Raw genomic sequence first — 23,036 nt, 5'->3', positions numbered from 1 at the left:
AGCAAATTTAGGAAATGGTATCTCTTTATTTAGATATATATGCTAATTCATTGATACTAGTAAAGAACAAATAACCATAATTAAAAATAAGAATTTATATTTTTCAATGAGCAAAAAAAATTGTGGTGGTTAAGCAAAAGAAACTCAGCTGTTAAAGTGTTATTCACACTAAACTGAGGAAAAGTACCACACGCATTAGTAGTATAATAAGAAATGGCGAAGTCTTTCAGTATGGACACAAAACTACTCAAATTGTTATTCCTTTTTATTTACTGTTAATTATTTTGGAGAGGAGCAAGATGATTTCCAGTAGGTAAAAGTAAAGAAAAGTTCAAAACGCATTAATGAATGTGAGTTCATTAGAGAAGCGTGAATGTGGTGGGACGTGTGTGTTGAACACACAGGTTTGGTCCGAGTGTGGAAAGTGTTAATGTTCGGGCTACAGTATGGTGACTCCATTCTAAAATTTATGCTAAAGGAAATTCAAATTGATTCAACAAGTACAAGACAAAAAAAGCCATAAAGAAAAATCTGTGTAACTGGCAGTTGTGATTAATTTGTATTTTTATCCTGGCTCTGTTACTAAGTCACTTATCAGCATGAACATCTCTTTTTCTCTGGGCCTTCATTTCCTAATGTGTAAAATGAAGGAGCTAAACCAGATGATCCCAGGGAGTCATTTCAGGTTAAAAAATTCCAGTTATTCATGTTGAATCCAGTTACCAAGAAAGAGTCTCAGTACTTACCCCCCGGAGTCCCTCAAGAATAATGCTAAATAATTTTTATGCTCCAATTTGCATATAGTTCTTTTGATCCAGTCTTTACTTAATTTTAAACATTACAAAACATTAAAAACAAACAAACAAAAGTTCCCCAAGCAGTTCTAATGCAGAACACGTGGGACTTCACATATTATTTTAAATGTATTTAACACTCAGTTCATACAGAATGACAAATGCAACGGGAAACCAGAGCACCTAAAGATTCCATGCAAACTGTACAGAAAAACAATAAGCAACTTCAAATCAGTACATCACATTAAAGTATATTTTAAAGTACATTTCCCCTCTTAAATGGCAGTGTTTGTGCATTAGTGAACCATAGAGCACTTGTAAACTCTTCTGTTCAATGGCATCCATCCCATGATAACAACTGTTTGGTCATCCTCAAGGTCTTTCTTGGGTCTGAGCTTTCTGAGTTTTCCTATTTTGACAGTTACAGCCTCTACCCATAACTAGACCCATGCATGCAGAAATGCCCACTGTCTGATGCTGGGAGAGCAGGGGGAATATGGGTGAATCTGAAGAAATCTCTCATCTCTCTAAAATTAGAAAATGGGTGTGATTCAGGGATTGGAGGGAGACATAACTATTTCATAGACAGTTCATATTTATCCTTTTTTGGCAGGAAGCTTTGTCAAACTGAGTAAGTTTTAGGCTAGAGATAGCTTCAGTATGATTTGTAAGTTCTCTGTCTCTTTCCAGAGTCTTTAGTGTTAGGGAAGGAAGGGGAAAGGAGAAAGGATGCATGTTAGATTGGCTGACTTAATCTCAGCCTTGCTTTTAAAATGCCACTGAAAGGTTTTGATAACAAATTGCTTTATAAAAAATATCATCCACCTGTACTTAAATCAAATAAGTTGGATTTTTAACATACTGAGATTTCTTGAGAAACAAATCCAAGTTGTAGCGGGATGTGTAACAAAGTAAATACTCTTGTTTTCATCAAGATTCAGAGTCCATTGCTGTCAGCAAGTCCTTAGCATGTGGGTGGAGTGCTGACCAATTACCGCAGATCTAACTAAAAATGGGGTGCTGACAGAAGGCAGCTTCTCTCCTTCAAATCCAAACATCATGCCAACTTGATTTTTTTCATCTTCCTGGCAAGAAATGGTACATCAACTTCCTTCAACACTAGGGAAATTTAAAGTGTTTATTCATGAATTTTCATTCACCTCTCTTTAATTTATAGTATTTTTCACTTGAACAACAACAGAAAGATGAATTATCAAGTGTAAATTAGACATAACAGATTAAATATATTCCTTAATCGCTCTGTCTGTACACATCCTTCCCCATTCCTATTGTCTACTTCGGGTCTGAGGTGCCGTCTCCCTCCTGGCACTTCTCTAAGCAGGCTCTTCGGCACAGAGTAACGTCTCAGAGGTCAGAGCTCCCAAGGGAAGTGGTCAGGATTGCATTCTTCTTTCGAAAGTGCCCTGCTGGGTCTCATTGGGTGGCCGGAGTGATCCAACCAGATTACTCTTGAACAAAAAGAGGAGTCAAAGAGAACTTGGGTTTCCAGAGAAAAATAAAGTGCTGCCCCCTATAAATCACAGTCACTGAAGAGTAAGGTGTCTTCCTAAAGAGGTAGAAATAATAGGGGGGTGTGTTGCAGATGCCCACATTTCAATGATACTGAACACTGTATCTTTAAGGGCTTAAAATGGACTGACTCCACTCATTTCTCTGATTTTTTCATAAGTAAGCCAGAACACCAGTGACCAAGGGGTCTGAAAGATTAACCAAAGAAGTTAGTGCACATTTCCAAGAATTATAAATATTCTACATATATGCATACAAATTTTTGAATGACAAAGTCATTTTGAATCCACCTAGGCTGAAAACAAATATTTTGGTATTTCACCTTTGTAAACCAGTTTATAACTTACAAAGCATTTTCATGTGGTATATTTCTCACAGAACATTTTCAAGTGTTGTATTTTCTGTGAACAATTTATAATGGACATGCCTTTTTTTACAGATGAGGACACTGAGGCTTAGCAATTAGATGCACAATAGCACTTTGTGGGTCTAGGCCACAGGCTTCTGGCCTGCATCCCGGAGTTCTGTGTACTGAATGCTGCTGCCTAGAAGGCTCAGATTCAGGGTGCCTTGGTTCCAGGCCGGGCTCCTCTACATGCGGTTTGTAGATGAAGCATGACAAGGAGGCACTTGACTTGACAGGGAAGATGAAAGAGTGTCTTCTGAGAGTTAAGTCACAAAACCTACACCTAATGATCAGTATAAAGGTTCACATTAAATAGAGAAGAGTGTCCAGCTCAGTAAGATTTGACTAATGTGAATTAAGTTATAACTGTGTCAAAGGAAATTATTTGTAAGAGGATGAGGGTTATTTGACAATAGAAGATATAAATACTAAAGATATAGGGAAATCACAGTGTAAACATTGGAAGTAACCATTGTAAAAAAGGGCATCTTGGATCCAATTCCTGTCTGATTTGGTTCATAGGTGATAAGTAATGTTGATCAGAGAAAAACACTATCAGTTAGAGAAATAAGCTTCAGAAATTACAATATAAAGTGTATTTGGTTAGAGAGTTTGTAAAGCAATATATATATATCAATGTGTTTGGAAATACTGAGCATGTTATATTGGTAGACTGAGAATTTATTTACTAAATAGTGGATTTATGAGACTCACCTCTGGGTCAGTTAAATGTATGAAGACATAGACAAAATAAAGAACGTGAAGCTGTGATGATATCATATTCTTGTGACAATAACAATGAAGTGAACCAAGAACAACTGTAGTCAGATCCATCAGCTGAGGTTTTAGTTAAGAATGGACTATGTGATTATTCCTTATTGCTCTCATGATTAGACTTCTTCCTCATGATAGTGACACAACAACCAAACTATAAGCAAATGAAATGTATATAAATCAGGGATTGGGCAAAGCAAGGTCATACCGCCTCTACGTAGAGGAAGAGGTTGGGACTGGCATTGGATAGAAGTTAAAGAGGGAGATCACATAGCCAAAAACATGGGTAGTATATAAATGGGACATACTGAGCCTCTGTGCAGGAGTGTATGTCAGTAGTGCGTATTCACTAGATTTTTCCTCATGGGCACAGTGGCACCACTGAAAATAACCCAAGTATGTACAAACACATGCTTTCTTCTCTGGCCTACCTATTGTCATAATGCTTGAGAAAATAGCAGAGTCCTTTTCCGTGCCTATTACTGTGGAGTCAGACATATAAGGGCTCTTAGGTTGATATTCTTAAGTTTACAAATAGCTCCTCCTTGTTGTTACTCTGTGTTCAGCAATCTTTGATTATAACATGGCTCCCCATATAGCTTGAATTTAGAAGGAAGCATGCTGTCCAGAGGACTTCGGCAACTGAATCACTTGCCAAGTGTGTTTCTCAATGTGGCTGAGGTGACACTGCAGTTTGCTCCACAACTGCAATAAGTTCAGCTGCAATGAATCTGTATTTGCAAGCCAGTTTTCTAGAAGCACTCATCAGTCATGTTTCTAAGGTCACGGTCATGCACTGCAGCAAATCATCAAGGCAACGTCACCCTGGTGATCCTTGGTGGTTAGCCAGCTTTTCTGTGGTAACACTTCTCTACCACTACGCACTTTCTCTTTTCTTTTAAAATTTCTATCACCAGCTGTAGGACCTTCAGACACTCAGTACACGGCCTTACTTAAGAGCATGGGTTGAGAGCTGAACAGATCTGTAGTCAATTCCTAGCTCTGCCACATATTAACTATACAAACTTGAGTAAGTTTCTTATACTTTGAGCCACAGTTGCCTCATTTGAAAAGTAAGGATAACACTACCTATTTTACTAGATTCTCATAAGATTTAAAAAATTAACACATATGAACAGCTTAGCTCAGAGGTTGTTGCATATTAAGTACTCATTTTTTGTGTTATCTATACAGTCTCAGTATTTTGTCCTCGGATGTTCTCTTGCCCCTCACTCCCCCTGACCCTGATTTTGTTTTTCATCAATGGTCTCAGCCATCCTCACAGTCTCCCACACTAGAAACCTGAAGGTACCATTTCCTTTTTCCCTCCCTCACTTTCTACCTCCAATCAGTTACTAAGTCCTGTGGAATTAACCATAAGATGTCCCTAGAATCTGTCTTTTCTTCTATTTCTACAATCATCTGCTGGCTATACTGTCAAAATCACCTTTGTTGCTAAAGAAATCTTGCCCCCAAACAAATCTTAGCACATTGTTCCCAAGTTTAGGGAGCTGCTTGCTAACTACGGGTGATACCTAAACTACAAAACTTGGCCAACAAGGTCCTTCTCAGCCGAGCCCTTCAGTACTTCCCTAGACTTCCCTCCCGACACTCCCCACTGAGGACCAGCTCCCCAGCCACTCTGAGTTTCTTGCAGTTCTGCAACACCAGGTCCACATGCGGCTTGATGCCCATGTTCACACTGCTCTCTCACGCTGTTCTTGAAAAATGCCTACTGATCCTTCAAAGCTAGACCAGGTATCACTTCTGTGACACCTTTTATGGCCTCCTAAACAGCTAAAGCCATTTTTAATCCATCATTCACATTGCTACCAGTGTTCTGTTCATACCACTGGAAAAGCACTAATATAACCTCCTTAACAAGACTATGTCCTCTGGAGCAGGACTCGGGTTTGATTCCCTGACTGCACTAGTTAACCACCCATCCTGGCCAAGTTAGCTAGAATTCTTTAGGTTTTTGTTTCCTCCTCTATAAAAGAGAGAGATAACAGCAACCTACTAAATAGACTGTTAGGAGAATTCCATGAGTTAAGCCATAAAAATGATTAGCACAATGTTGGCCATATACAAAGTGACTGGTAATATTAGCTTTACTATTTCTGTAATTTTTAATACTTACATGTCTATCTTCTCCATCACACTGTAAACTCCTCTAGTGCAAAAAATAAACATCTTATTCCTTAGTGTTACCAGCACTTATAATAGTGCCTGATTCAGGCAGACCAAACCAAATCCCGTTCCAGTAAGAAATATCCAGATTTAAGATAATCTCAAGGTATAATCCCAACAGTCAAAATAATGCTTTACAACTTGGGTACAATGCTTTACAAATTGCTTTGGCAATTTATTTCATGTTAATGGATAGAAATCTGCTATCCCTTGGTGATCTCTTTATTCTCAAAGCTTCAATGACCATCTATGCGTGGATGGTGGGCAGTTCTAAATCTCCATCCCCGTATTCTCCTTAAGACCTGGACCAACATGTGAAGTTAATCATCTAGATACCTTTTCTTAGATGTCTAACAAGCATCCAAAACTTAACCTATCTAAAAACTAAGCTTGTTATTGTGCCACAATATCTTCCTCCCTGCAAAAGATTCCCATTTGAGGAGATTACATTATCTGTTACTCAGGGCAGAAGTCTGCAAGTGAGACCCGGCTTCTCTTCATCTTCTCCAACCATTTCTCTACCCACCCAGTCACGGTTCTATCACCTAGATATTTTTAGAATCTACCTCCTTTTGTCCCCACTGTTAGACTCTAGTCCAAGCTTTCACTATCTTTCATCTACCACTATCCTAGACTTTTCTGAAACCATGTGGCAGCCAGAAGGATTTTTCTAAAAATGCACATACCATCCAGGCGGTATCCCTCGCTCTTATGGATCACGGGACCTTTCTGAGTCTGGTCCCTGCCTCTCTCTGGTCTCACCCTGTGCCACTCTCTTCCATGTCTCTGGGCCTTGGCCTGCCGGTTTTCCTTCATGTTCTCTGTCTGCTCCAACTATTCCCTCTACCCAGAACATTCCTTTCTGCCCTTTTTACTATGCTAAGTGCTACTCGTTCCTCAACTCTCAATTCGAAAGTCCACCCTCCAAGGAGGTTTTCTTAATCTTTCAGCCTCAGCTAGACTTACGTGGCACATATTTCCACAGCACCACGCACTTCTCCCTACCACTCATCACGTCTAGTTTCCTGTTCGAGAAGAAGCTCCAGCCAGAGGGCAGGGGCTGAGACTCTTCTGTTCACCCCAAAGCGCAGCACGAGTACAGGGCTTGGCATGGAGCAGGCACTCAATTAATATTATATTGTGTGAGGAACTGCTTCTGCGAATTTAACCCCACAACTCACCCATTCTTTCAAATATTTTCTAAAGTACAAAATATCTGAGCACTTCATTTTTATTATATTTTTATGCTTCTTAAATAAGTCTATCTACTTCTACATATTGGTTTACTTCAGTAAAAAATAACATCTAAACCAAATAAAAATGACACAATGCTTTCTTACTGAGCAGAGCTTTGTGGTAGTAAGATTAATGGGTAATGCAACATTTGCCATCAAAGTAACAAATTTTGTTTGCAACAATAGCATTTTCATAGAAGTGATCTCTAGTATTAAATCATTATACCTGTCCAAAACTATAGTATTTTGGCTAAATACAGTACTAAAGGCTTTACATTGCAGAAGAGTCTATCCACTGGCTTTATACCAACAAAGTATCAACCTAGTAGTTTCTGGATATAACTTAATTATTTTACTTTACTGAAGAAGGTAATAGAACTCTGAGGAGAGGTTAAATAAAACAAAAAGCAACATAAAAAAGAACAAACTGTGTTTTGGAGGCAGGGCCATACTAAAAATCAGAGGAAAAAAGGGGGACTATTTATAAATTAAAAGTAATTTAAGTACAAAGAAAAGAAACAAAACAAAGGAAGGAAAGACCTCACTTTACCATTCTCAGCCAAGATGGTAAAAAGCCTTTATAGAGACTCATGAATCCTTCTCCTTGAACGGCCTGAACCAAGCAGTCAATAGATGATTTATACAAAAGTCCCCTGAAAAGGAAACAAGACAATTTTGTTACACTTCTTATGTATAAATACATGTATTATGTAAATTAAAATATAAGCTTAGGAAACTTACTATAAGTTAAATATTTTCTGCTAGTTTAGAACAAATAATATTTTTGGTTCTATATATAGTAAGTCCTCACTTAATGTCATCAATAGGTTCTGTGATTTCAAGCAAAATGATATATAACAAAACCAGTTTTACCATAGGCTAATTGATAGAAACAAGAGTGAAATTCCTATGGCACCTGATCAGCATTGTAAGGAAACAACACTGAATGGAACGACATTGTTTGAGGACTTGCTGTATGTAGATCACCTCTCTTAAGTTTAAAGATACTTTCAAGGTTGACTCTTCTGATTTGTCCCACCCTTGGTCTTATACTTAGAATTCACTCTACCTGATCTTTTCCAGAGAGAACATACTGTTTTATGTCAAATCAAATTCTCCATGTTACCTGCAAGTCATAAGCTTCTGAAGAAAGTACTCTGTAAATTCTCAGCAGAGTATGTTTTCAAAACCTCCTTGAAAACAATAAAGTCACAATAAATATCTTGTGTCTAAATAATATGATTGTTAAATTAGCTTATTTCCCCAAATGCACAGTACTTTTTCATCAAAGAGCAAGTAGTTGCATAAAAACAATTTCCTAGTTAAACACATAAACACAAAAATACATTTCTGTCAAGAATAAATAAGGGACACATCTTTAAAGAACAATGTTACTACAGACATTCAACACATGGATACCGAAGACTTTCTACCTTCCTTCTTTATCTCGTGGTTGATTCATTATTCGGCTTTTGATGACATCAGCTGGTGTTCCCAGAATAGAAGCTACCAGTCCAGAACATAAACTATAAATATAAATAAATGAAATTGAATGATAACAAGCAGTTTCTAAATTTTAAGAAAAGGGAATTTAATATTTAGAAAGAATAGAATACTAAGTAAATTACTTTAATATTCTTCATGACAATGCACTTTTAGCTTAAAATCAATGCTAAATTCATTGAAGAAGTAGAACAAAAAACGTCAGTCAACTGTACATTGAACACCTAGCAGAGGTAGGTACTCTTCTGGACAATGAACAAGACAGATAAGATCCTGCCCTCTGGGCACGTACACTCTACTTGTGGGGCAGCAGAAGAGAAATGAACAATTTCAGGTGCTGATAAATGCTATGAAAAAAATACAATGGTAACTGGATGGCAGCAGGGAAGGAAGTGTCTGTGTGAAGACCTGGAGGAAGAGTGTTACAGGTAGAAGGAATTGCACAGTAAAAGCCTCGAGTCAGGAATAGTCTTGGTGTGTTTGAGAGGCAGAAAGCAGCCTACGTGGCTGCAGCACCCTGAAGGAGAGTCCAGCCAGATGAAAGACAGAAGACACGGGCAGAGCTCAGCCCACGAGGGCTATTTAAGGAGTCTGATTTTATTCTAGGTATTCTCTGCCCATTATGCTCTAACAATAAAACTAAGTGTAGTTCTCTGTACTTACCACACTATCCAACATCTCCATGCCTTTAATTCTTTCATTTGGAATGCCCTGCACCCCACATAATTGGAAAATTCTGGTTTTTCCTTCAATCTATGCTGAGGCACAAGGTCTGATGAGTGTCTGCTTATCCCTGTCTCACCTTCTTGTAAAAGGCTTCTCGTCACTCAAAAGAGACAGAAGAGATGTGGTCAGCCTACTGCACTGCAAAATAAATTGAGAGTTGTAAATGAGTGACTGAAAAGTTAAGAAACCACTGGCAGCAATTTGTTATGTGGATAGACATGAGAGAGACAACACAGAAACACAATCAAGATTTCATAAGAAGCAGAGAACTCATTAACTCCGCCAGGCTGCCAAGAGAACAGCATGCGATGAGAAGAGGTGCAGTCGACCTGGTCACAGAAAACAGCTCGCTCAACCCCCAGAAGTGGGCAGCTGAGTCCCTAGACAGACTGGAATTGTGGGAGCCCGAGGAAAAGGTTATGCTTGGCTAATGAAAAGCTGAAAGGAAAAGTGACAAAGATAAGGATTGATGAAATCTTTTGAAGTCTCAAGGCTCTATTGTAGGGAAGTTGAAGCTGCACTAGGAACCTTCATACTTATACTTCTGTCCTCCGCCCAGGACAAAACCATAGTGATAATGGACAGAGTGAATGGACAAGTGTTCTGTTCTCTGCAGGAGACCAGTGGCTGTCAACAAGACTAGTTCAAAATACGCCATCAACACTGAGTCACGATCAACCATTCTCCTCAGGATCAACTGCATAACCATGCTCACATATAATCTTCACACACTGGAGACTGACTTTTTCACAGTTTTACCTTTTAACAGTCTCATGATTTTACAAAAAAAAAAAAAGGGATTACTCTGATCTTTCTGTTCCATACAATTTCCTGACTGTTATTTCAACTCCCTATCTTTCCTCTGCACCCCCTACCAACATGCCTTGTCACCGGCCTTCCCACGTCCCTGAAATCCTGGCCACAGTATTCCACTGCTCCTGCCCTACCCCAAGACTTCATTTTACTTACATCATTTTTTTTTAACTATGCTAAAATATACCTAACATACAATTTACCATTTTCACCATGTTTAAGTGCATATACCAAGTTCAGTGTTTACACCATTCTTATTCTTCTTCATATTAAACTCCTTTTCCCTCAGGTGTTGATGGCATGTATGAAGCTCTCTGACTGCAGAGCTGCAATGCCTTTCTAGCCTCTGTGAGCATTCGTTTTATCCTACGACACAGCATAGAGAACCTTCAGAGCACAGAGCATGTTTACCTACTTAGATCTGAGTTCACGGCAAGCAACTTTGGAGCTGCCTCACATACCACACAGACTCACACCAACCCATTTAAAAACCTGATCCAGTCAGTGGAGCTCAAAAATGAACCAGATACCAATCATCCCATTTTCTCAAAACCTGAATTAGAAAAATAAAGCTCAGTAATTCAGATTAGAGCTGGAATATATACAGCTGGAAATCTTAAGTCTCTCCAATAAAAGACACATCTGTTGGGTATAGTGTACGTTAAGCAGATTTACTCCTGCTGGGAAACCCATGAATCTTAGGTTAGAAGTGCGGGATTTCAAAGGCCGTTTGGGTAGAAAGGGAATATAAAAGAGAGAGAGATAACATCACTGTGGGACTTCCAAATAGACCTGAATAACCAGCTCCCAGAGTACAGCATAACACTGGCACAGACAAGCATCTTGAAAGATAAGTCTCACAAGGACTTGACCAGATAGAAACTGGTGAAGAGGGAACAGGATGCACAAAGACAGTGGAAGAAATAAAGTCGGGGTGACTGCAGCTACAATACAAATGTTTACGGAGATGGAGGTAAAAGTGGAAGGGCCCCTAAAATCCTCAGTGTTCTGTGAAAGAGGAGCAGACTACTGCCAGAGGAGGTATGGTGTCTGTGGGCGGTGAACCCACATACCTGGGTGAGGGCTTGGAATGGGAAAGAACAGTGGACAAAGATATATAAAAAAGATTGCCCCAGCAACACTAAAGATAACACTTATTTTTAAAGGAGAGGAATGAAGAAACACTACTCTCAGAATATTCAGTTAAGGTGAACCTGAATTATGAATCCCATATATGTATGGGATCCCATATATATATATATATACCTCACATATACACACACAACACACACATGAATCATTTATATTTATGTATGTATATATAATTGGTTTGAAACCACTAATATACTTTTGGGGCTGTCTCAATAGCAAAGTGTTCTAGAATTTGGAAACAAGATCAGAAGCTAAATAAAATCACTATAATGTTAAGGACACTAGTCATCTATAAAATAACTCACTCTAGTGGATATTTGAAATTGCGTTGCACAGAGATTAAGGCACGTATTAAGTCCTTCCTGGAATGCTCTTTTCCCTGTTTCTGCCAAGAGCCATGGCCCTTCAAAACCCATATCTAACTCTATCTCCTTTGTCGGGCCCTTCCAAAGGGTTACTTTTTCTTCCTCCTCTGAACTCCACAGTAATTAGTCACTTTCTTTTAGCATTTACTGTGCAGTGTTTTTATACTTGTCTTGTTTTCTGCCTTGGTGAACTTCCTAGGAAGGAGCTGGGCTTACCTTTTGTACTGAGTATAAGGGCCTACACAGTGCCTTCAACATAAAAGGTGCTCGAACACACCTGCTCAATTGATTTGGAGAGTAGATCATCAGAATCTGGCCCCAGAAGAGCTCCATCAAGGCGCAAATATTTGGGGAGTTTTAATATGAAACATTCAACAACTCTGCCTTATCTTACCCATTTTACTTTTTCTAAAGAAAACAATAGAAGTCTAGAACCAAAACAATCACTTACCTAGATAAACCGTGAGTCATGATGTTGTCCTCAAGGGGTGTATTCAGTACCAGGTAGTGTTTCACTGTATCATACGTGGTTAAATCTGGCAATAGAATGAAAAAGAAAGCTTAAGTATTTATTTATTCAACATGAATGTCTTCTGAATCTTAAAGACAAGTGTGGGCAGAGAGGAAACCTTAGAAATAATTTGGTCATATCTTTATTGTCACGATTGCTTATTTTTCAAAATCCTTTTCACACATCACCATACAAAAAAGTGAAAATGCTCCAGGGAAATATTTAATTACGATATTACAACATAAAAGAAGACTGTTGCCCATATATATTATTAAAAATAATAACATTTTTCATTTTCCCTGAAGTAAGTGGTTAGATGATTAAGGCAATTTCAAAATCCAATGAAGTTTCCATTACCTCCCATATTCACCAGTGCTGCTCTTTGTATATTGGGTACCCAGCCTGCCCAAAGCCCACGTATTCCTCCTTCAGCTAAGATTTTTGCAAATGCATGATGCACACCACGAAATCTAAAGGAAAATAATAATAAAAGGTAAAAACTGTATGAATTCCTTTATATCGAATGCAACTGGATAAGCATTGCCTATAGCTGTTATAATTCAGAGTAAAATAATATCTGAATTATCTGGAATTGTTAGAAATTAAAGCAATCCACATAAGTCTATTTTCCAGATAAATTTAATAACCCTTGAATAAAAAAAGGTCAACATTTAATTAAACATTTTTAATGGAGATCTTTATAAACTGTGTCATCCTCTTCTCAGATTTTTGAGATTAATCTTCTTGATATTTTATATAATTAGTGTGCATGATATTTATAGGAGGGAACAGTAGTTATCATACCTCTGGGTTCATTTTACTACTTTGTAGGAGACTTGCAAATTTTGTAATTTCACCAAATAATTTTAAAAAAACATTGATTCTCATATAATCTCAAAAAAGACATTATATTTTTAGGCCAAAAAGTAGGAAGCACACCCTCATCATAAGAGGTTTTAAAACTGAGTAATTTTCACTTTATCAAAATTTACTATTTTATTCTTATTTTGCTTATTTTTCTATATACAGATTAAAAAATGGTACTGAGCCATAAACCAAATCTGAAAATCTCTGGTATAAAGTAGAAGTTTGAATTTTATATACTTATTAATATAATACCTGGAGTCAAATGCTACCCTTACCACTTATTAGCTGTGTGGCTTTTCCTCAGCCTTACACTCTTTCACCAAAAAGACAGTATGACCTGTTTACTAGGCATGAGTCATTGCCATTATGCTCCATGGAGCTTTATGCTCATGAACGGTTAATGTAACTAAAATTTATTGTGCATTTATTAAGCAACAGACTTTTTTACACACATAAAGTACATTTTATTTCTGAAAATTCTATGAAGTGTGTATTATTATTCCAATTTACAACTGAGGAATCTGAGGCTTAGAAAGGTTAGGGAACTGACCAGGGTCACAGAATTAAAATGTGGTAAAGGCTGGATCTGAATCCCAGGTTGTCTGATCCCAAGGTTCAAGTTCTTTACAACAACATTCAATGTTGTTTTAATTAAAAGTTCCAACATTAAAGACAAGAGAGGGGAAAAAACCGAGGCAATCAGTTAAAAACACAGATATTTCTGGATCCCAACAGTTAGTTCTCTCCTTGTATCCTGTGAAGGCCACAGTACTTCTCCCAGCTACTGAGTGATTAGATGTGGTCACCAGATAACAGAACAGGCCCTGGGGCTCTGTAAACTACTTGGTTAAATCGCAGTGGTTTTCTTTTCTCTTCTGTGGTGCATTTCCCCTGAGTCAGCTAGGGAGCAGCAGAGGGAAGAGCAGTGGTCAGCGGGGAACTCCCAAAGGAGGCACCAAGTACTCCTTCAGCTCTGGCTCAGCAACAGACCCCTTCATACTCAGCTCAAGGCATCCTGCACTTTTCCTCTTTCCTGACAAGGGCTCCACATTTAGCTGCAAGTTTTTTTCCATTTCTCTGGAAGAAAGTAGTATGTTTATGAATTGTTGAACATGAAGCCCTTGGAAGAAAGGAAAACTTTGATAATATAGGGTAACGCAATAACAGGATTTTATATCACAAAGGCATAGATTTAAAACTCCCTTAAACTTGGTAAAAAGAAGAGGAGCAGGCCCTGGCTGGTAATGGTTCAGTGGGTTGAGCATCCTGCTGCAGACTGAAAGGTCCCCGATTCCATCCTGCGTCAGGGCACATGCCTAGGATGCAGGCCAGGTCCCCTGTTGGGGGTATGTGAGAGGCAACTGATTGATATTTCTCCCACTCTCTTTCTCCCTCCCTTCCCTCTGTCTAAAAATAAATAAAACCTTAAAAAAAAAAGAAGAGGAGCAGAATTAGACAGGGAAGCCATTTCCAAGGTCAACTTTGCTATTTCCCTTCTCTCAGAGAGAAAGGGAAGGAACCCAAACTTTTGGCACCTTATCAGCCAGGCAGTCTGTCATGCAAACCTTTTGAGATGGCTCCTTGTCACACAAAGAAACTGGGAGGAAAAATGTTAAGTGACTTTCACAACACCAAGTCGTGATGGCAAAACTGGGATTCACACCAGGGCAAATTTTAATGATCAAACTCTTTATATTGAGCTGCCTTGGCTGGGAAAAGCAATACATGTCTAATTTGTCTGGAAGAGAAGATATACACCTTATCATGCAAAGAAAATATCTATCTCAGCTCTTCTCTTAATGGATACAACTTACAAATTAAAAGTTGGAACTCATGTCTTTACTGAGAGTCGAATTACAAAACTGTGTATGTCCATTAGGTTAATGTTCAAAGTCCGATGGTGGCAAAGTGGAAGAGAAAGGTTATCAGTGAATTAGAGAACTTACCGCAGTGGTTTTCCTTCCAGTTTCCTTTTTCCTTCCATCTGCATCTGAACCTTCACTAGATCGGTTGGGTTGGCTAGGAACTGGCCAACTACACCAGCCATCATCCCTCCAATCACTGATTTCCTAATTATAAAAGGAGATACATTTTTAAAGGCTACCATTAATTTCACAAATTTGCAAAGAACAATATCACGCTGGCACAGCCCCTGCATAAGATTTAAGACAAAGTGAAGAAAAGATCCGAACAAATCACAGAGGGAAGCAGGCAGTGTGTTTGTTTACAGATGGAAAGACTCAAGTACCGCAAGGAGTTGAAATTCAAATCTGAAGTTTCAGAGGCCTTACATGGCCTGAAATTCATAGGAAGGGCAGTTGCTTCAGAGATACAAACATTTGAACTGATAATCTAACTGAAGTTTAACTCTGATCATAGGAGAATAAAAACAGCCTCGATGCAATTGGTATAACAACAGCTGCTAAGTCACATTTTATAAACTTCTGTATCATTAGTTCCCCAAACTGAGGAGGGTTGAAAGCTTTTTGCTCTCTGAAGAATCTCTCCGTGTCCCTAGACTCTTCCTTCTCCTTACCGGGGACCCCCGCACCCTGTGCCCTCCCAGCATCAGCAGTGATCAAGTCTGGAGCGTTATACTTTCACATGCTTTGAATCTGTCCTCTTACTCGCATTCCAGCTGCTCTAGTCTCAGTCCAGGCTCCAAACAGTTTTTTCTAGATTACTACAATAGTATCTTGGGGGATTAAGGCTATTTTCTTTCCTTTAATTCTGATATTTACAATGGGTCTTAGTCCCAGTTCCCCTCCTGAGGCAGCTGCAGTGACCAGTGACTCATTTCTTAGGTCTTTCTAGAGACAATAATTATACATTCACTGAATGCTCATTATGGCAGGCACTGTTTTAAGCATTTAAAAAATATCTAATTCTCATATGAACTCTATGACATTAGTACTACTGTTATTTCCTCTTTACAGATGAAGAAACCGAGGTATGAAGTAGTGAAATGGCAGCTCCAATGGCACAACCAGTGAGCGGGTGGCCCAGCCCAGGTGGGATTCCACAGAGGGCAGAGCGCAGTCTCAGGCACTAAGTTACAGTTTGGGCCCCCACACACGCATATGAATACACATTTCTTGTTAAAGGCACACATGTGGAATGCCAGGCTGTACACTGTTCTACACTTTCACTTTTTTCCTAATAGTGTGTCTGAAAGGTTATGCCTATCAGTCCACAAGAGAGCTGCCTCACAGACTTCCATTTTATGGGTACACCAAAATTCATATAACCAGCATAAGTTTTCACAAAGAAATTTAAACATGTACGTGACATTTGACAAATCTTGCCAAGCTGCTTTCTATAGAACTTGTAACAACTTACACTCCCACAGACAGCCTATGAGAGTGCCATTTCTCCTCACAATGATGAGCAGAGTAGATCATTGTTTTTTTCCCTTGCAAATCTCATCCCCAGTACCTCTCTATAATTGTTACATAATTCTGATTGTTTAGGCATCTCTTACTACCATGAGATCAGTGATGGTAGGGATATATCTTTTCCACTGCGGCAACCTCAGTATCAAGTCCAAGATTGGCATACCATAATCATTCAGTAAATACCTATTGACTGAATTAATTGTCCTGTGTCAAAGGACATCATACCAATGCACCCTGAGAGTTGGCTTCACGGGAAAGTAATTTCCTTTGAAACTTTTACCTTCCTTTCCCCTTCTGGAGGGAATTAGAAAATCACTAACTCTGGGAAAGCAATTAGTATAGCTTAGTACATTATAATTTTTCAAAAAGCAAGGCCAAGAGATTTTGCCTAGAAGGTGAAATTCTCTTATTGTCCTTTTCTTGTAGTTGTGACTTGAATTTATTTTTTATCCCAGAAAAGATACTATGAACATCTTTATATGTCATATAAAACCTACCTCACTTTCAAAGCTGTGTTATGTTTCCCTATATATCTATGTCACAATTTATCTACTTCCAAATTATTAGTTATTCAATTTTTTTAAACATTTTTTAAAGATTTTATTTATTTATTTTTTAGAGAGGGAAGGGAGAGAGAAAGAGAGAGAGAAAGAAACATCAATGTGTGGTTGCTGGGGGTCATGGCCTGCAACCCAGGCATGTACCCTGACTGGGAATCGAACCTGTGACACTTTGGTTCGCAGCCCGCACTCAATCCACTGAGCTACGCCAGCCAGGCATTAATTATTCAAATTTTTAAAAATTTCTCTTAGCAACACTGCTACATTTAATATCTGTGTGTGTCTTTATGCACAGGTCCAAGGATTCTGTAGTGATTGTGATCATAAAGAAAGAGTTGCTGAGTCAAAGGATTACACATCTAAAAATTTTAACAGGTAATTTATGATCCAAAAAGTGACTTACATTCTCATTAACAGTTCAATGGCTAAAGACAATTTTAATTAATTTCTCTGATTACCTGTAAGTTGAACATTTTTAAATATTTAATGAACATTTATATCTCTTCTTCTGTGAATTGCCTGTTGATGTCCTTCCTCTATTTTTACTTGTATTCTTTATATATTTTACTGACTTGTAGTTTTATGTATATTACTTATAATAACCACTATTTCTCTGTTTCTGTTATAAATATGATAAGTGATATGACTTTAATCATCATCTCTTCTAATCCTATGAAAACTAAAGCCCGCTGATAGGCATTACTTCCACAGCTGGGAAAACTGAAGATATAAAAGGTGGAGTAGTCTGCCCAGGTTACATGTTAGCAGAGTAGGAATTTGAGTCCATCCCTGTCTTATTCTAAAGCCCAGGATTTCTCAGCAGAAAATGGAATACAGAAGGTGCTCTATAACAATTTTTAAACATTAAAATATTAAATAATATATATACATAATCTTTACATACATATAAATATTTGTATACCATGTGCACTGAATGCTCAATTATTTGGATTTATATTGTAAATATTTATTATTTTAAGCCTGTAACTTGAGGCAATTTTGGTACAAATGCATGATTTTATATACATTTAATGGATAAAACGTTAAAGCCTTAGGAGCAACAGCATATTATTTTCAAAACAAAATTTACCAAAGGGGATAATGCTTATCTTCACTTTTGCCAAACACAACTTCACGGAGATGTTCATAGGTGACCATTCGACCTCCAGAGTACACTGTGCAAAGAGATCATAGGAAAAGGTGAATTCAGCTGTATGTCGAATAAGAGGACATTCTGACCTGGCCTAGTCAGTTTCTCTAGCTGCGTCTTTTTCTCATGCAGCCTATGCTTCTGGCACATGGACTTCTTGATGTTTCTGTACGTGGGATGCCTCGTTCAGCCTCAGGCCTCCCCACATGCTGTCTGATCTTTCTTGAATGGATTCTCCCTTCTCTGTTTTGCTAACTTCTCCTACTCTTCAAAACTCTACTCAGAGAACTGCTTTTCCAGTGAGTGCTCTCTGACCTTTTCTCTAGTGTGTGCTAGGCTGTCATCGCACCTCTTATGCTTCCTCTCTGTCCCCACAGAACTACATAGGGGCACAACTAATATGGCATTTGTCATATAGATTAGAGAGTAACTTGATTTTCTTGCTCATCTTTTCATAAGATCATGAGGTTTTCAAGGTAGGTTTTCATTACTCTATATGCCATAGTACAAAGCTTGGTACACAGCAGACATTTTCGTTCATAAACATGTATGTCTTCACTGGATAATTTATCATAGCACAGGGATTTTTCAGTCAAATGTCAAACATATGAAATTAAGCTTCAGTGTAAAACTGTATATGGTGGTCAACAAATACAAATAAAAATGAAATTCAAGACAATAATGGGAAACAAAGGAGAAGTATTAAAAAAGGATGGAAAATAAAAATCATTAAAATCAGTACATGATATCCACGTAGAGAATTTTTCTTGATATTTCAGGAAGTTTGATGACATATTCAAGATGTTAAAAAACATACAAAGTACCAAAATAATAGCAGTCTTTTTGTACACTTCTGGATTGTTCTTAATGAACACATTCTAATTTACTCATCTGAAGAACCAAAGCTTTAAAAATAATAAGATGGTAGTTACTACTGGGCAGTTCTCTGATAAAGGGTCCCTTCACAGGTGAGGTAACATTATGAACATAGAGAAAAATGCCACACCTGTCCTACCACCTTTTGAAGCCAAGTTTATGTTCTCCTGTCCACAAACTAAAAACCCAACAGCTCCTATCTTTGTACCACTTGAGAAGCAGAGCAGAAAAGTGTTCTCATTATCTGTAGTGTACTGATGACTATTTTCCTTTAAGAGTGACTAAAGGCTCACACAGCTGATTAGGCAGCCTGGAGAACTGAGGAAAAAAGCACCTGCTTTCCATGTACTCTCCTACCAGAGCTGGATTAGATGGCCATTCTTGCTTGCTCTCTTTCAGAATAGCCTGGCTTCTCACATATGGGACACAGATTGGTGAGATTTGGCATTGTGGTCAAATACATTTTAATTTTCAAAGAACACAACAACTTTTAACTTTGTGTTTAAAGTTTCCAAAGGGGAGAAAAATGTCAACTATGCATATTTTTTCTTAAACTTGAAAAAAATTAGGAAAATTTTGAAACTTACAGAGTAGAAAAAGCAATATATAATTCTCTCAATATCTATTATTAAGATTAATTAATCCCTAACATTTTGCCATATTTGCTTCATTTTTTGGTTAATTATTTTAAAGTATATTACAGACATTATGAAGTTTATCCCTAAAAAAAATTCTATACACATTTCTAACAATTGGTAGTTAATTTTCTTCTTCTTAAGAGACTATATATTTATTTATCACATTAGTAGAAAAAGCTGACTGGATTTTGGGTATAGCTCAACAGAAAGCAGAGTGCACAAACACAGAAATCATAAACTTACCAGCCAGAATCAAGATAAATACCTACGTGTCTGTAAATGGCAGGTGTGACTCCTTGCCAAAGCTTGAGAAAGCCTTCCTCTTGGACAATCCCCAGGGCTGTGCGCACCATGCCCCTATAGGGGGTAGCTTCTCTTGCACTGTCTCCCAGCCGAGCAAGGGCAGCTTCTCCTTGCATTTGGAGTCGGGTTTTTATGAGATCGAGGGGAAAGGTAGCTAACAAAAACAAAGCAAAACAAAACGAGGGGGAAACCCATAATACTCAGAGAAACAAAGAAATTCTAAAATCATAGGACTCATAGTTTAGTTGCCACAAGGGCACTGGTTCTCAAATTTTAGAATACATCAGATCAGCTAGGGAAATTATTAAAAATTACAGAATTCTGCACGCTATACCTATGGATTCTCAGTATACCTATGGATTGACAGGAGGTTAGAAATCAGTTAATTATTATACACACCCAAATTTACAAATCACTATACCAGAGCTCCTCCAAATCACCAGGGGGGAAATGTGACAAGTCTTGTTTTTTGTTTTTTTTTTTTTTAATTCAGAAATTTCAAAAGAACTCATGGACATGGATAACAGTGGTGACTGTGAGGTGGGGAGGGGGTTGGTTGGGTGGAGGTGGAAGAGGATTTAGGGAGGATAAATACTAATGAAAGGAATACCATAAAGAAATGAAGTATTAGAAAAAGAAATATGAGCCTATAATTTATTTTTCTCCTTAATTTGTGCTTTCCAATGAGAATAATTTCAGGTATACAGATTCTGTGATGTCCTCTTGATTGCAATTATGCTTAAAATCTAAGGTGACTTTTGCAATACTGTAGTACTTATACTAGGTTCTTAAATGTCAGATGAAGCTGAATTCTCTAATTTCATTGGTGACGTTCACATGCAGATGAATCACTAACTTGTTGCTTGAGATATAGAAGATGCAATATGGAGTTTATAATGTCATCTTTTACATACGAAGGTGGCATACTCATAGTCCTATTAAAGCACATATTGAGTTGTTTTTCCAGCATTGATAAGGCTTATGCCTGACCTCCTTACAAGTGTCAATTGTACTTGAAAAAATTTTTTCTAATGATTACATTTTGCATTAGAGATATACCTTTTACCTTGAAATAGAATAAAGCTAACTAGTCCACATTAGAAAGATCATGCTCATAACTTTATATTACAGTTTCCCAAATAACTGAGATAATCAGATTCAGGTAAGTTCATAAACATTTTTCACATTACGTAAATCTATTCAATGACAACTACCTGATACAAAACCATAGCTATGCCTTTTCCAAGAGCAAACGGAGTGGAAGAGAATATGAAACCTTACCACTGGTCTTTAGAAAAGTTTGTATCTTGCTGATAGTTTCCCTAAAACAGAACTAGTTTACATATAGAGAATTCAAGCAGTGCTTCATTGAAATATGAAACTTGAAAAGTCTTGATATAGAAGCCTCTATATGAGCATAATCATGCCTCTCAAAGTAACTTTTTCTTGCCGATTACTTAAGTAATGCTTCAGCTTCTGATCCTAAATTGTTTTGCACTCAAAACCATCTCATGTTTTGATTCTCCCTACCTCCCACCTCGGCACACCCCATGATTCTCCACGGATTTTTAACAAGAAAAATTCCTTTACAAAAACCATTGGTAACATAAGTTTAAAAAACACTGGAAATACATGTAATCATTTAGAAATCTGCTCTTTAAATTTTTAAAAAGTGAGTCATTTGTATTTCAGTAAAAACAATGAATAAAAATAACTTCCCATCAGTTTGGGGAGGACAGAGAAAAAAGGAGAGAGTCAAAAGGGCAAGAGTGGGGGAGCACAAAGGGCAAAGTAAGGGATCATGTGCTGGCTCTGCCGGAAAAACAAAATAAACTCATTTTTGAACAGGACAAACATTTACAAATGATAACACATTGGGGCTGTTGGTTTTTGTTTGTTTGTTTTTAATGGGAGAGAAAATTAAAGGGTAATCTTAAAAACGCACAGAGAAGGCTTCGAGTAGACAAGACTCACAAAATCCTTGGAAGAAACACCACCTGCTCATGCGAGGGTGTCATCATTCTGCTCTAGGTGGCCTCTCAGGTTTTCTCTCACTTGCTTCTTCAGATGTACCTGTTCCTCTCTATGCTCTTATGATACTTAATAATAACTTCATTATAGTGAGCACAATGCACTTGTCTGTCTCTGCATGTCTCCCCACCACCCTGTAAAGTCAAGACTGAGTCTTTTTAACCATATCTCCACAGTCCCTAGGACTGCAGTAATTATTATAATGGCAAGATTATTGGGTGCCCTGCCTTGGATTGTGCATTTATATATTATTGGTTTCTCAGAAACCTGCAAGGTAAACACAGTCAAGCTCAGAGTGATAAAACTGGCAAATGCCGAGTAGATGCTCAGAAGTGGGATAGGTTAATAATTGAAGTTCCACAAGTTGGGTCTACAATTTGGACCCAAAAGACAATGATGTAATGAGGGTGTGTAAGGATATAAATCACACAGATTGTTTCAATAAGGGTGAAAAGTAGATTGTGTTTTTCAAAAGGTCATCCTCATGAAAAGGAAAACAATTCCTGCAGAGGAACGTCAGCTCGTGAAGATTCCAAAAGTACGGGTTTGGGCAATATTGCATACTTCTTAGGAAGAAGAAATTGTAAGGCAAACATCTTAGTGACATCCAGTCCCTCCTTCCACACAAAGCTGGCCTTACCCTGACCCTGTCACATCTGCCGGACACGTGTCAAAGGACAGGACACCGCCCCGCAGACCGCACACAACGGGAACGAAGCCACCTGCCACGTACCTCCCCTCCCCCAACCCTCGCCTCCCTACCCGACCCCACCCCAACCCCAGCACAGAGCCTCAACCGCTCGCTGCAGAGGCCCAGGCGTGGGCGGCCGGGTACCTAGCTCGGCCACGGTAGCCGCGCAGCCAGACAGTAGGAACTTGCTCGCTCGGGGCCATCTCTGGGTGAGTGGCAAAAGCCCCTCCTCATCCTCTGGGGCCGACATTCAGCAGCAGTACAGGACGACAACGCACCCCTTCTGGCCGGCGCCCTGCGCTGTGGCTGGCCTGCCACCCTACCAGAGCGGTCTCTCCTCAACCCACGAATGGAGCGGCAGAGACCATGTCCCCTGCCCTGCTCCGTCAGTCGGGGCCCTGCGACCCCGCAGCCTTCCTAGCAGCCCCAGGCTTCTGTGGTCCAGCGGACTTAGCAGCCGAAAACAACACCGAGCCCACAAGGCTTCTGGGAAATGCAGTCCTCGGGACTCTGCGCCTCTTGGGTC

At 38.6% G+C, this 23,036-nt stretch overlaps 1 protein-coding gene across 5 annotated transcripts; it reads right to left on the bottom strand.

Annotated features, from left to right (window-relative positions):
- Positions 1-799: 799 nt before the first annotated feature.
- On the bottom strand, positions 800-22,996 carry SLC25A27 (solute carrier family 25 member 27). Of its 5 annotated transcripts, none has more exons than XM_028509372.2 (9): positions 22,655-22,996; positions 19,751-19,942; positions 17,912-17,996; positions 14,813-14,935; positions 12,357-12,469; positions 11,940-12,024; positions 8,363-8,455; positions 7,480-7,582; positions 800-2,512 (listed from the first exon to the last, which is right to left on the bottom strand). In XM_028509372.2, the coding sequence occupies exons 1-9, from the start codon at positions 22,758-22,760 to the stop codon at positions 2,441-2,443; spliced, it is 972 nt and encodes a 323-aa protein (XP_028365173.1). In that variant the 5' UTR covers positions 22,761-22,996; the 3' UTR covers positions 800-2,440. The 5 variants fall into 5 exon arrangements, 4 of the variants coding, with proteins under 4 accessions (XP_028365173.1, XP_035880078.1, XP_028365174.1 ...); XM_036024185.1 differs by having other exon boundaries at positions 800-2,263; XM_028509373.2 differs by having other exon boundaries at positions 2,123-2,361.
- Between the last annotated feature and the right edge of the window lie 40 nt (positions 22,997-23,036).

Source organism: Phyllostomus discolor, chromosome 4 (genome assembly GCF_004126475.2).
Source record: "Phyllostomus discolor isolate MPI-MPIP mPhyDis1 chromosome 4, mPhyDis1.pri.v3, whole genome shotgun sequence".
Taxonomy (NCBI): Eukaryota; Metazoa; Chordata; class Mammalia; order Chiroptera; family Phyllostomidae; genus Phyllostomus; species Phyllostomus discolor.
Note: the sequence above shows the minus strand (reverse complement) of the source record. Positions and strands in the feature narration are given on the sequence as shown.

Excerpts from the sequence above, each read along its gene's own strand:
- SLC25A27 (XM_036024185.1), bottom strand. The coding sequence starts at position 22,760 with ATGTCGGCCCCAGAGGATGAGGAGGGGCTTTTGCCACTCACCCAGAGA. Across the intron at positions 12,025-12,356 it reads AGCACTGGTGAATATGGGAG|ATTTAACCACGTATGATACA; the intron begins GTAATGGAAACT and ends TTCTATTGCCAG. Across the intron at positions 2,264-7,479 it reads TACCATCTTGGCTGAGAATG|AGTAATCTGGTTGGATCACT; the intron begins GTAAAGTGAGGT and ends TTTTTGTTCAAG.